Raw genomic sequence first — 15,383 nt, forward strand, 5'->3', positions numbered from 1 at the left:
TCAAAAATTGAACTGTACAGTCATCCTCTTGATGCTGATGCCATCGAGCTGTACTATTGCAGGTGCAACGATTGCAGGTGCACCAGGAGAGAGGCTGAGAATTTTTGAACTCATCCCAAACTGTTCTCAAACTAGTGAAATAGCTGCTAACGTCGGAGTTTCCTTGATTAAGAATCATCAATTGTTGCCTCAATTGATACAAACGAGCAGAATCACCAAGGGAGAATCGATCCTTTAGATCTGACCAGATCTCATACGCATCATCCAAAAACATAATGCTCGAACAAATCTGAGCAGAAACTGAGTTGCGCAACCAGGCAACAACCATACTATTACACCTGAACCATGCTTGATAGAGAAGATCATCGCGATTTGGGCGAAGAATAGATCCATCGACAAAAACCAGCTTGTTCTTAGCAAGTAGAGCTGTGATGAAGGAACGGCTCCACGTTGAGTAATTAGAACCAATCAACAGCTGTGGAACGAGAATAACCCCAGGATTATCACTAGGATGAAGAAAATAAGGACTAGAAGTGTCCTCGGCAGGAGGAATCGGAGCGCGATTTCGTCCATTCATGATGAACAGATCGGCAAAGAGGAGAATTCAGAGAGAATAGCGGAAGATCGTTTTATTCACTGATACCATAACAAGTTTGTAATTTCAGCATAATCATGCTAAACAAAGAGAGAACTTGATTTGTTTATTGAGTCAATCGAATTACAAATACAAGTGTGTAAATCACCTTATATATTGGGTGAAAGCTAAAAGATCAAACTCTAATAAAACAAACTAACTAATGCCAGCTAGGATGACAACTCAGTGACAGCTCAATGCCAGCTGTATGAGCTGAGCTCAAGTCTTCACTTCAATCATCATCTCGAAGCTTCCATAGATGATCAGCTTCTCGGAGTTGAACTTGATCTTGATCACATATCTAAGAGAAATTGTTTTTTTTTTCATATATGTACTTAACATAGAGACATAAATATAATAATAACAATACTTGATGAATTTTAATGCATATTTTGTTAACAGATTATTTCGTTATACATCTATTTTTAATTACAAAAGGAAGTTTCCAGGTTTTGCATGTGGATGTGAATTTTTTTCTCACTTTTGATTGTTATGGTAGTTGTGTTGAAGATGCTCAAATAGAAGCACAATGGTTGAGTACATATATTTTTTTCTTTTCATTGACGAGGATCTACCAATGGTTTCAAATGTTTGTGAAGAGGATGAATGAGATTGTGAGCACCGATTGATAGTTTTTTATTGTTGGATAGTTGTCACTTGAAGGTTGCTTCAATTACATCAATGATATTGCAAACGATCCAATTTATTTTTGTATGGATTAAATATTGCTAAATTTTATAAATTTAAATTAAATAAATCAAATTAAATTTTTGTGTATCGTACATATAGTTGCACATAAAACACATCTTTCTTCACTAGTTACACGTAAAACCTATATTTACACTAGTTAGAACATCTCTAACCATTTACAAAAAAATCAAACTTATTTTAGTGTAAATGTCACATCAAATACTCCTTCCGTCCCCGAATAAGAGTTACTAATTTTCATTTTGGTCCGTCCCCAATTAAGAGTAGCACTTCATTTTTACCATAAACGATAAGTATGTTCTACATTCCACTAACTCATTTCACTCATATTTTATTATAAAATCAATATAAAAAATTGGGTCCCACATTCCACTAACTTTTTCATCCAACTTTTCTTTACATTTCTTAAAACTCGTGTCCGGTCAAAGTGTTACTCCTAATGGGGGACGGAGGGAGTATAATTTTACTCCAACCATTTACACTTAATTTAAACATAAAAAAATATTCTCTAATTAAGTTTTTCTACTCACAAAAAGTTAAATTTTTTTTTGGTTTCGATTTGGTATAAACTTATGAGTTAAGGCCAAAATTAGTTTTTATCATATGGTCATTTTACGATTTTGGTCCTAAATTTTATCTTTTGGATTTTTTGGTCCTGTACATTTCAAATCGGACCACAATTGGTCCTCCACTAACAATTCCGTTAAAAACTAAGATCAACAGATTTAATCCCGATTTTGACCAAATTAGACTTTTACTCCTGATTTTTTACTTCCTAATTATTTTAGTAAATATTCTTTTGAAATAAGAAAGAATATGAAAAAATAATACGGCGCCCGAAAACCAGATCTCAGTCGGCGAATCCATTTTGGTAGTGAATTCTTCCACAACCCGCCGGAACATCACTCCCGCTCTCACCTCTCCTCCTCCGAGGACCAAAACCCTAATGTGGATAATAGAAGGAGGCATGTATTGGATGATGAGCCGGAGAGTAAGAGAATCAGAGCGGTTTCTGGAGATAGCAAAACAGAGATCGAGGATGATAATGGTGTTGATAGCACTGAGGTTGTTGATTTAAGTGATTCTGAAATTAGAGGTGAGAATTGTGATTCAAGTGGCAGATTGAAGGGGAAAGCTGTTGAAGAATGTGCAGAGATACCTAAAGATGGAGGTGAAAGAATTGAGGAGGATAACGATGTTGTTGAGGTGGTTGGACTGTTTGGGATGGTGGATAAACTCACGGCCATTTTTGGATTTCCAGGTGCTGGTGAGCATGTAGACTTTCTTGAGACAGCCAAGGAGAATGGTATGGTGTTTCCCAAGCCAAGATGGCACCAGGATTCCTAAATTTCTGATTTCATTTTATTTTTTCATATTCTTTATTTCTGATTTTAAATGAATATTTACTAAAATAATTAGAAAATTAATTAGGAAGTAAAAAATTAAATTAAAAGTCTAATTTGATCAAAATCGGGGTTAAATCCGTTGACTGTTAGTTTTTAACGGAATTATTAACAGATGACCAATTGTGATCCGATTTGAAATGTATAGGATCAAAAAATCCAAAAGATAAAGTTTAGGACCAAAATCGTAAAATGGTCATATGTTCAGGACCAATTTTGGCCTTAACTCTAAACTTATATATAGGTATTTTGTACTTTCTCCGTTTCTAAAAATTTGTCACTTATTTCATTCCTCCCTAAAAATTTTCACCTCTCACTTTTACCATTTTGATTTTTTGGTAATGAACTACATATTCAACTAACTCATTCACACTCACATTTTATTACTATAAAACTATGAAAATAGGATCCACATATGATTAGCTTTTTCACTCACTTTCTATTACATTTCTTAAAACCCTACTGGATCAAATGGTGACAAATTATAAGGGACGGAGAAAATACTAAAAAACCAAAAATAAGATTGATTTTAGAATACTATTAGAACTAATTATCTATCCTATTTTAGATTGTAGTGTAACATTAGAGATGATCTTATACATAAAACGCACCTTTCTTCAAATATTAGTTCCAATCGTATATCATATATAATGAAAATGAGACTATAAATTATCAGACCAAAATTTCAGCAGTAGTCGAATGAGATAAGTTGACAATGGTCAGGTTGAAAGATTGATGACCGTTATAAATGTGACAAATTGTAATAAAATTTCGATCCGGTGTGTCGTGTGTTATCATCGAATTGATTTACCAAATTTTCATTTTTGTATCGTTGTACTCTTTTTTGTTTTTGTTATTTTTTCAGTCCCATAAAAATGTAAATATATTCTTTTTTTATTTATTCCATTAAAATAGTCTATTTTCATTTATAAAAAAATTCTATAACTCATAAGTCATAGTACATATTAATTTATTTATAACTTATATCACTATAAATCACCATTTAACCCTAATAATAATGTTGATTCTACTATTCGCTAACATTATTTTAACTACCCTTCTCTTCATCTCTCTTAATTTACCAATTATGTATTAATTCTCGTGTTGTTCTACATATTTATATTTTTATGGGACGGAGGAAGTATTTTGATTATTCATTTATGTTTAAAATTGTCTGATCACTAGCATCAGTTTGAAATTGAAAAAAAATATTTTTTTTTTATCCGAATTGAACCAAGCTAAAAAATCAAAAATCAAATCAAATTCAAAATGTCAATTCACTTCGATTTAAGTTTTCGGATATTATGCTCATCGCTAGTTTTTTTTTATAAGTCAAGAGTCCTAACCCAACTTCTACTAATACTAATGTTAAGTGAAATTATTTTCCATTTACTACGCAATATCAATCTAATACTAATATTAGAGCATCCGCAATGGTCGGCTAGCGACCGGCTAGCGCTTCGGCGTGGGCTGGCTGATGGCTGTCGTCGACATTGCCCCAGCCTTGGCGATCGGCTAGCCGCCATTGTGGCGGCTCGATCGCTTGATGCCCATTTTTGATTTTTTTTTTTTTAAAAACCTATATAAAAGCGCCGATTTTCGTTTCATTTTCATTTGCACCACTTGTTTTAACGAGTTTTCTCTCTCTCTAACTTTCATGTACAAGAGCATCATCGAGCGATGGATCACAACAACGAGTCCAGGTCCAACGACGTAGTGGATCTCGGACTCCTTACGGTACTGTGGGATCCTGGATGGGGCAGATCGGCCCGGGGTTTAACATCCCTTGGAATCGGATGATGGGGATGATGGCTGGTGCGCCGGGGGAGAGGCGATGGGGGGAACCGAGGGGGGTATGCCGTGGAGGATGCCGGACGGCGCAGTCAGCGCGCCAGATGGGGGGGTATGCCCAGCAGATGCATGCTGCAGCAGATGATGGGGATGATGTGGCAGGGCGGGATGCAGGGGGGGACGCAGCACGGTATGCATCCCGGGATGCAGGGGGAGTGCAGGGGTCACCGGGAGGGGACACGGTATATCGGCCCTCGCTCGATTTTTTGACGGCTTCGTCTCACACGCCGACCCCAGTAGAGACGCAGTTCTCCGGCGATGACCTTCTGTCATTGCATGATATGAGGATCGATCTCGGGGAAGATGATACTCCGGTTCCAGCGAGGCGGGCCGCGCCGAAGAAGAAGACGAGGGGGAGGGTGGAAGGGCAAGGCGGTCGGGCGAGTCATCGCAGCCCGCTGCCCCTGGCCGGAGGAAGTGGACGGAGGAGGATGGAGTACGCCGGGATGGCCAAGGGGTGGTTGGGAGGTGTGCGACGATCCGTCGTTGCGAACAACCGGCGGGTCGTCAACATGTGGGCGAAGATCAGAGCTGCCTACAGGAGGCACCGCCCGCACGGGAAGGACTTCGCCAACGGTGAGGTCCTGATGTGGATACACTGTGGACACAAAATGCTTATGAATTTGTACGCCAACGCCTCCGTCACTGTATAAGGCACGAGGACGACGGGAGGATAGCCGGCAGCCTGGGCTCCCCTTGGAGGGAAGTATAAGAGTTCACCTTCTGGAGTGCTTCTTGTTGTTGAAGTGGACTCCAGAAGTTCATACCAATCCTATCTATCATTACAACTGGACAATCCTATCTATCATTAAAACTGGAGTATCTATTTATTCCATAGATTCCAAAAATTTAATCTCTCAATATATGTTAATGAAAAAATATACAAAATATTAAAAATAGATTCTTATATCTATGTTTATAAAATGGTGATTTCCACCCTACCATTGCCGTCAATCACAAAGCTGATAGTCTCTATGCTCTTGTCCATCGACATCCTAAAAGAAAATGATATTCCATTAGTCTTCGAAAATTTATTACTTATTTCTAATCTGTTTCTTTTAAAATTTTTTGTCATTTATCACTTTCACCATTTATGGTAGTATATCTACATTTCATTAACTCATTATCACTCATATTTGATGTCAAACTTATATATTTCTCCTTTCCAATTTTCTTTTTGGATGTCCTACACAATGACATATTTATACAAATAGAAACATCACTCTCTCTATTTTTTCCTATAAATTACTTTATTTTTTTTCACTTAAATCACAAAACAACACTACATAACATTCTATATCAAAACACTACATAAAATTCAATGTTGAAATATAAATATTCCGCATTCTGCTAATTTTTTTAATTACTTTTTGAGAGAACAAGCAACACAATTAAATTAAAACAACACAAAAAGATGTCCAATTACGATTATACTTAATTTAAACACCACTCTAAAAATATACTTATTACCTTTTTATTTATAAAAAAGTATAATATTGTAAATTTTTTAATAAACTATTAGTTATAAATATTAACAATTATATTATTATATTTATCATTATGATGGATAAATTTAAATATGGATTATCCATCATAATATATAATAATATAATTATAATTATAGTTACATGGAGTATTATACTCATTTATTATAATAATAAATATAATAATTATAATATTTACATATATTATAATTGAATAAATTTTATAAATTAAAATTGCATTATGACTTTTTTGATTAATTATTAATTTATAAAATATAATAATTATTATTCATTATACAATTTATATTATATAATTATAGTAGTAAGTAATATGATGAATTATTATAATGATAATTTTAATTATAGTTATTTATTATAGTGAAATTAAATATAATTTATAATTTTAAATTATTTTTAAAAATAGTAAGTAATAATAATAATAATAATAATAATAATAATAATAATAATAATAATAATAATAATAAACATACCAAACATTACCTTTGTATTTTTTTCCTGCACTTTACCTCATTGTTCCTTACGAATTTAAACAGAAATTATAAAACAGTCTTTTCTTGGCTGAGATTACAACTTGCTGTCTTCCCACCTTTCCTCACAACACAACCCAATTTTTGATTATTTACTAAAAAATCTCGCGTTTATTTTGTTCAAGATTGTGTTTTTCAGTGATATTTCGCACCTATGCGAAGTGGGTTCTGAAAGGAAAAAAGAAGGGCTCGATTTCAGGGGAAAGAATCTATGGCGACTGTTGTGGAAGATGCGGTGGAATATTCCTTCGCGATGGAATATCTCGGCCCTCCGATCACCCGTGAGCTGCCGCGTGCCGTGCCTATCAATGTGGATCGGATTCCGGTGGCCTCCGTCGTCTCCCCGCTCCCCTTTTCCGGCAGCTTGTCTCTGCCGGTGGTGCACCCTATCGGCATGAAGCTAACCAAGGATTTGAAATTGAGCTCCGTTTCGCCGACTTCGGTGATTGTTTTGAATCATGAGGTGAGTGAGGGTTCTTACAATAAAGACACTGATGCTAGCGTTTCTCCTAATAATGCATCGCCACAAAGTGAAATTGAAACTGAAAATCCTAAAGTTAATGACATATCTGGTGAATTGAGTAGTGATTTCGAGTGTTGCAATCGTGATGATGTGTTGAGTGGAGTTGATGAGTTTGTTGGTGGGGTTGGGAGCTCAGAGTTAGAGTCTTCGAATGCTTGCAAGGAGAGCTTAGATTTCAACGAGTCGAACAGAACGGACTGGGAGTCGAATGAGTCGGGTTTGAGCGTTGGTTGTCTTTCCTCGAGGGTTGGGAATCAAGATTCTGGTGGTGGTGGTGGTGGTGATGGGAGGCGAGCGTCACTGGTGACGTTTTGTGATATTGAGTCGGACGATGAGAATGTTAACGAGGACTACAGGCGTTCTAAGCCTGAGGTGGTCGAAATGAAGAAAGAGCCTGCGGGAAAGGTCAGGAAAGGAGCGTGCTATCGGTGCATGAAAGGAAGCCGGTTCACGGAGAAGGAGGTGTGCATGGTTTGTGATGCTAAGTATTGTAGTAATTGTGTGCTTAGAGCAATGGGGTCGATGCCTGAGGGTAGGAAGTGTGTGACTTGCATTGGCTACCCCATTAGTGAATCGAAGCGTGCCTCTTTGGGAAAATGCTCGAGAATGCTCAAGCGATTGCTTAATGATCTGGAGGTTAAGCAGGTGATGAAAGCTGAGAAATTTTGTGAGGTGAATCAGTTGCCGCCTGAGTATATCTGTGTAAATGGTGTGCCTCTATATCATGATGAGCTTGTCATGCTCCAGAGCTGTCCTAATCCACCGAAGAAGCTCAAGCCGGGAAACTATTGGTATGACAAAGTATCAGGTCTTTGGGGAAAGGTGAGCTGTAAATTGTGATAAGCTTAATTTAGTAACTTCATTTTCAGCCATTGCTCATTAGGCTGGTATTATTTTGAATATTGCAGGAAGGGCAGAAGCCCTTACAAATTATTAGTCCCCATCTCAATGTTGGGGGTCCTATTAAAGCAGACGCTAGCAAAGGGAACACTCAAGTTTACATAAATGGTCGTGAGATCACCAAAGTGGAATTGCGCATGTTAAAGGTTGGCATTTAATTGCTCATACGTGCATATTTGGAAACCCCTCTTTCAACAGTTTTTAATAATACTTTTCTTTGTATTTTATATAGTTAGCAGGAGTTCAATGTGCTGGAAATCCACATTTTTGGGTGAATGAAGATGGTTCATACCAAGAGGAGGGACAGAACAATACAAAAGGCTTTATATGGGGCAAGGTTTGGTTCTGCTAAATCTAATTTTTATTTCATTTCGCCCTACGGGGAATTCATTTCTCATTTTTTCTTCTTCATACGTCGTCTTTCCCCCCCACCTTATTAATGCTACTATTCAGGCTGGAACGAAGCTGCTTTGTGCTGTTCTTTCTCTCCCAGTTCCCTCTAAATCATCTTATCCTTGCGGAGAACAAATATCTAGCTCAGATTATCTCGAGCAGAGAGTGATTAAGAAGCTTCTTCTGATTGGATATAGTGGATCTGGAACAAGTACCATTTTTAAACAGGTAGCTTTGAAGATTCTCCGTGTATTTATTCCACTTTATAACAGAAGTTCTGAGCATATTGTTGGGTAAACAGAATTTATATTTAGTATTAGTACTGTCACCTTTTCTTCATGTTTCCTTTGTTTTATAAACTTCACCTTTTCACAAACCTAATGGGAATGCCAGTCTTTAACATATGGATGCAAGCCCTTGTCTTAATATTTTTAGTTTATGGTACCTTTTATTTGGGTTTATTTTGGAATTATGGACTCATTATATCGGCTGTTTACCCACAGTATATGTATGTTTCTTTTCGGCTAAAACGACTCTTAGAAAAATGCGAAAACTTTGTTTTCTTTTCTGTCCCAATCTAGTCCTTAGCACAAAATGCCACCTTTTCGGAAAAATTTGTAGCTACTCCCTCCGTCCACAAAAAATAGTGTCATTTGTGGACGGCACAAGTTTTAATGAGAAATTGGTAAAGTAAGAGAGGAGGAGAAAAAGTAGGTAAGTAAAGAGAGATTGAGAGAAAAAGTGGGTACAGTATGAAGAGAAACTTTCCATACTTAGAAATGAGACTATTTTTGTGGACATCTCAAAATGGCAAAATGAGACTATTTTTCGTGGACGGAGTAAGTATTTGAATTACAATTTTGCTTGATTACGGTGTTGAAATAAAAGATCTGACAGCATTTAATTATCAGTGACTTTTTAATCTTCATTTTATGTTATGTCATGATTGATTTCCGTATCAGTGTTGCCGAAAATTTAGATGCATGAGTTTATGTTAGGATGAAAAATAATTTAACATTTAACATTTTAAATCCTTAACAAGTCTATTTTTGTTGAATTAGGCTAGAATTCTTTATAAAGACATACCCTTTTCCGAGGATGAGCGGGAACACATTAAATTAATCATCCAGAGCCATGTGTATAGCTATATTGGGATACTGCTTGAGGGCCGTGAACGATTTGAAGAAGAAAGTTTGAATGAATTGAGGCAAAATCAGTCTTGTGGCACAACTCTTGCAGGTATGTTCTATCTGATATTCAGTTTCCTCATTTGTTAAATGTAAGTAAAAATATCATTGGTTGGTTGCATTTTGGGATTCTATTGTATGTAAACTAAATAAGCACAAGTATCCTTTGTTGCTCTCTTAGAGTCTGTGTGCCAGAACTTATAAGCTCTCCAAATTTCTTGGTAGTTGAAATAGAAAAAGATATTAAAGCTGTAAAATCTAGCTATTCAAAAATGTATCGTCTCCATGCCTATTTTGTAAAAACCATTAACTCAAATTTCCCAACATAAAACAACGAGACAATATGATATGGAGTGAAAGGCAGTTGACACAAAAATAATGAAATAAGAACTGAATTAATATCAAAGAAGAACAATCCAATGAAGAGGCCCAAGACAATCCTCCGAGGAGGCCTACGGTTGATAATGTCCTAAAATACTTTATTCTAGCTTTGAAGAGCTATTAATAGGACTCAAAACTAAACAAGGAAACAAATGAAAGCAAATTGAAAACAAATGAAAGCACATCCTAATCATTATCAGTCAAGATAATGATGGACAATTGTAACATATCATGATGGATCTCCCAATTGATATGTTACAATTGATATCACAATATACTCTTCCTTTTCTTGAATCCTATAAATGAATAAATTTGCAGATATGAACCCAGGTTTCTCTTTAATAAATTATGGTAACTCTTAGATTAGCATAGCTAATTAATATTTTGAAATATAATAACTAAAATTAAATATTTTAGTAGCCATATATGCAGTTTCCACCAATTTTTGTTTCCATTAAGACAAATTTATTAGAGAATCAATGAGCAGTTACAAGAAATATGAGGATGAAAGTCCTTTTTCATCCTCAAAGATTCTCCTATTCCTCTCTAACCACAATGACCTAGGGCAAGAACTTTGATTCCCCATTATATTCGTCTACATGCGCGATTATTTTATGAAAAATAATTATCAAACCCTTTTTCGGCGGTTAATACACATTAAACATTTATCAGGAAGGGGTGCCTGATACTCCCTCCGTCCCAAGATATTAGAGCCCTTTCTTTTGGGCACAGGAATTTAGGAGATGTTGTTAAGTGGTGTAAATGGAGTTGGTAGTAAAATAAATTTTTACCATAAATAGAAATGGCTCAAATATGTTGGGACACCCCAAAAAGGAATAAGGGTCTAATATCTTGGGACGGAGGGAGTACATATTTTCGAAGAGTCAAGCATATCCGATTCAAACAGGAATGAATATCTCAATGAGCCTATGGAGTGAATCTTTCCCAACAAAAAATACTGACTTGCAACTAACAGAAAGCAAGTCAAACATAACTAAAGTAAACTAATCTAGCAGATATTCAATAAAAGGTTACTCAAGGATTAGCTGTCACTCTTCAATCTGTGATAGCCTTGAATTTTTATTTGCCCCTACACATGTAAACCTTATCTGTATCAAATTGTCTCCCAGATTCACTAACCAGGAGCACCTTCATTATCATATATAACAAAGAACTTTCTTTGTGACCTGATTCTGAAGTTTTTTCTGATTCATTTCCATGTATTCGGTCTCAACTAATGAATTATATGTAGATGTAATCTTTTCCCCCTATCTTTGGGTTTATGGCAGGACATGATGATGCCAATGGTGAAGAGACTCCTTATTCAATTTGTCCCCGACTGAAGGCATTTTCAGATTGGCTACTTAAAATCAATGCATCGGGAACTCTGGAAGAAATATTCCCTGCTGCTAGTCGGGAATATGCGCCACTAGTTCAGGAGTTGTGTAGTAGTGCTGCTTTCCAGGCAACTTACAAACGAAGACATGAATTGGAAAGCCTCCCCAGTGTTTCAAGTTACTTCCTAGAGCAGGCAAGATTATTTACCACCATATATGTTGATCTGCATTAGTAAATTGGGCACCAAATAAATATTAAAAAATAACTACAAAGTTGTATGTTGATGGCTGTGTTTATTTATGGATGTTCATGTAAAGGGTACTGAACTAATAGTCTAATCACAGTCGTAGACCTTCACATGAGAAATCCAAGTACTCTGACTTCTGAAAAGTGAATTTTAAGCTCTACAAATTTTATGATCCTTCTTGAAATATCAGTATTCCACAAGTACAAAGAACTAGCTTCAAACTACCCCGTGGAATGTGGAAGGGATGATTAGGTGGCATTTTGACTTTAATGTCTTAAAAAGAATAAAAAACAGAAGCATAAAGATTATTATGACATGGAAGGTATCTAGAAGAACATGAACCCTTAATTTTTTATACTTATTGGACCATGCCTAAACCTATGATTATTCTTCAGGGTTTCTCTACTTTTTTGTTCCAAAAAATATTAAAGTGTGTTTATAGTTGTGATGTTCAGATGGTAAATAGCATGTTGGCCGCTATAAGGGAAGAACAAATTTTCACATTCTGAAGGAGTTTGAATATTGTACTTTCAGTTGTTAGTGAATTTTGTTTTGCCTAGTCCTGACTGATAGCCACTCTTAGAAAAGAAATCTTACTCTTTAAGTTTAAATAAGATGAAATATTCGCCAATAAAGAAGTACTCCCTCCGTCCCTTAAAATTTGGCACCATTTGACCCGGCACGGGTTTAAGAAATGTAATAGAAAGTGGGTTGAAAAAGTTGGTGGCATGTGGGTCCTACTTTTATATATTAGTTTTAAAATAAAATGTGAGTGGGAATGAGTTAGTGGAATGTAGGGTCCACTACCAAAAATGGTAAAAGTGAAAGGTGACAAATTTTTAGGGACGGACGAAAAAGGAAATAGGTGACAAATTTTCAGGGACGGAGGGAGTAGGTAACAAGCTGCGTTTGTGTATTAACTATGATTTTGTGTCTAACTGTACCTCCATTTGAACTTTTTCCTCTCGATTGACTGTTTGCCTGATCCTTTACTGTTTTTCCAGGCTGTTGAAATAGTGAAACCAGATTACAAACCATCTGATTTGGATATCCTTTATGCTGAACATGTTACTTCGTCCAATGGGCTGGCTTGCATTGAGTTTTCTTTCCCTGAGCCAGTATATGATGGTGATATGGATAGTGGGGATATGCATGATTCCCTGCTCAGGTTAATTCTGCTCCCCGAACCTTAAACATTGAGAATTTCTTAGCTTTGATTGTTTATAGAATATCTTTGAATACGTCATTTTGTTTCTTTTTGAAATGGGTAAGAACACATGTAAAAAGAAAATTATGTGGGTGCATGAGGTCAAGGTCTTGGGTTCAAGTCCACCATGCTTTGGCCTTTTAAGTTTCTATTTATTGGATACAGAGAGAAGAAAATTATGTGTAATTTCTTGAGGCCTCTGCAGGATCCAGCAACTTTGTGCCTCATTCTCTATTGCTTGCTTGATTGGATTAGGTGAAATAATGTGTGTGAAGTTGTGATTTGTGCATTCATTGACTCGGTTTCTATTTATTGATCACAGATATCAGCTGATCAGGATGCAGGCGAAAGGCTTTGGAGAAAACTGCAAGTGGCTGGAGATGCTTGAAGATGTCCGGATCGTTATTTTTTGTGTCTCTCTAAGTGACTATGATCAGTTTGCTCTTGATGGTGATGGAAACAGAGTGAACAAGATGATGTTGAGCAAAAAGTTGTTTGAGAACATGGTCACTCACCCAACGTTTGATCAGATGGAATTCCTTCTCCTCTTAAACAAATTCGACTTGTTTGAGGAAAAGATCGAGCAAGTTCCTCTGACTACATGTGAGTGGTTTGATGATTTCCATCCGGTGATCAGTCGCAACCGCTCCAACAGCAACAACGCAAATCATCCAACCCTGGGGCAGTTGGGTTTTCACTATGTTGCTGTGAAGTTCAAAAGGCTGTACGCGTCCCTGACAGGAAGAAAGCTGTATGCATCGGGGGTGAAGGCTCTGGAGCCTGTGAGTGTAGACGCAGCGCTGAAATATGCAAGAGAGGTATTGAACTGGGACGAGGAGAGGCCAAATGGTTGCCTGAGTGAATATTCGATTTATAGCACGGATGCAAGCTCGTTTTCTCATTGAGAATATCTCCCGTGCCTGGTGTACAGAATTCACATTTAGATTTTGATCCTACTCTGATAGAGATTACAGATTCCTTTTTTCATTTTTTAGGTGATTTGTGTGAATTCATGATAGATTGATAGGTAGTGTTAGTATAAATGTAAAATTCCAGAACTGAAAGCTACTCGTATGTGTTTGTTCAGTTACTAAGAATGCTTATTTTAAAGATAAAGAATAACATCATATGATTAAAGTAGCTAGGTGGTGGTTGGAGAAGTTTTTTACACCAAAACTCTTTTCTGGTATATGGTTGGAGATGGTCTTGGCCATTGAAAAAGAGAGAAATTTTACCGAGTTTCAGGCAGGAATTGTGGCTGAAAATGGCACGTGGAGAGTGGAATTTTCGACGATGTGGAAGTTAAGTAGCTTCATTTCGAGGATGTTGTTGTTGTTGACGAACCTGGACCAGCCATTGATGATGTAGAAATCACTGTTGGTTTTCTTGATCTTGATGTCGTCGCCGATTTCGTTATCAGGTGCAACAATCGCAGCAAACTTAACTATTTTCTCTCTGTCTCCGGAACTAAGAACATTTCTCTCGGATTAATACCTTAGTTTTGTAGAGGGAAATGAAATAAAGAGGGGGTTTTGTGTAGTAGTAAATGTGTAAGAGATCTCGTTTAGTGTTAAGTTTTTATTTCATCTTTTTAGTGTCTTCGCATGCATTTCTTTAAACTGTTTACTCTTCTTTCAATTTTATTACCATTCCATAGCAAACTTTTGTCGCATCCTACTTTGAATTTATGCAATTAAGTGGCACAACTCATAACCTCGCAATTTACTCATGTCACATTTGTGATTCTGAATTTCTGACTATCTCAATAAATTTTTTACTATGTCGATCAAGCTATGAAAATCTCGAAATTTAATACACATATTTTATTGGTTAAAATGAATCTTAAATTTATATTAAAATTAAGGCTAAATATAAACCCTATATAAAAAATGGACGATGGAGATCTAGGGTTTTCGTCTGGCTTAGTTACATATGAATAGAGCAAGAGGTAAATAGTCTGATTGAAAATACACACATTTTATTGGCATTACACTACACTTAGGCCCTGGTTGGTATGATGGAATGGAATGAAGGTTGGAATAGAATAAAGATAAGAATGAAATGTCAATTTCCTTAGATTTCCTTTGCATTTTCATCCATTCACTCATTCATTCCATCACACCAATCAAATGAATAGAATGGAAGTAGGAATCACATTTCATTCCACCATTCCATTCCATCATACCAAGAAGCCCCTTAGAGGATTACATACGTTGTACTTTGGGCATTGCATATACTCCACTTAGAGCATTGCATACAACTGCTTGAAAGTTTGGAAACGTATGTAAACAATATTACTTTCTCCGTTTCCTAAATATATAAATTCTTTCAGTTTTGGTCCATTACATAAAAATAGAAACTTTTTATTTTAGGACATAGATCCCACAATCAACTAACACTTATTTCACTACTTTTTTTCTCATCCTTTCTCTTACTTTACATTTTTTTCAATCTCTTTTCTCTTACTTTACCAATTTTGTATTAAAATCAGTGTCATTTCCAAAGTTTCTATTTTTTGAAAACGGACGGAGTATAATTTTTTCGGCATTATGTACATTGAACTTAGTATTCACATACAA

The 15,383-nt window shown here is 36.1% G+C and overlaps 1 protein-coding gene across 1 annotated transcript; it reads left to right on the forward strand.

The window, feature by feature from the left end:
• The first annotated feature begins 6,645 nt into the window (after positions 1-6,645).
• On the forward strand, positions 6,646-13,944 carry LOC125223875 (extra-large guanine nucleotide-binding protein 1-like). The gene is made up of 8 exons (XM_048127188.1): positions 6,646-7,973; positions 8,060-8,197; positions 8,284-8,388; positions 8,505-8,672; positions 9,506-9,683; positions 11,302-11,543; positions 12,602-12,765; positions 13,127-13,944. The coding sequence occupies exons 1-8, from the start codon at positions 6,840-6,842 to the stop codon at positions 13,707-13,709; spliced, it is 2,712 nt and encodes a 903-aa protein (XP_047983145.1). The 5' UTR covers positions 6,646-6,839; the 3' UTR covers positions 13,710-13,944.
• Positions 13,945-15,383: the final 1,439 nt, after the last annotated feature.

This window comes from Salvia hispanica, chromosome 4 (assembly GCF_023119035.1).
Source record: "Salvia hispanica cultivar TCC Black 2014 chromosome 4, UniMelb_Shisp_WGS_1.0, whole genome shotgun sequence".
Lineage (NCBI taxonomy): Eukaryota > Viridiplantae > Streptophyta > Magnoliopsida > Lamiales > Lamiaceae > Salvia > Salvia hispanica.

Excerpts from the sequence above, each read along its gene's own strand:
- LOC125223875 (XM_048127188.1), top strand. The coding sequence starts at position 6,840 with ATGGCGACTGTTGTGGAAGATGCGGTGGAATATTCCTTCGCGATGGAA. Across the intron at positions 8,198-8,283 it reads TGGAATTGCGCATGTTAAAG|TTAGCAGGAGTTCAATGTGC; the intron begins GTTGGCATTTAA and ends TATTTTATATAG. Across the intron at positions 11,544-12,601 it reads CAAGTTACTTCCTAGAGCAG|GCTGTTGAAATAGTGAAACC; the intron begins GCAAGATTATTT and ends CTGTTTTTCCAG.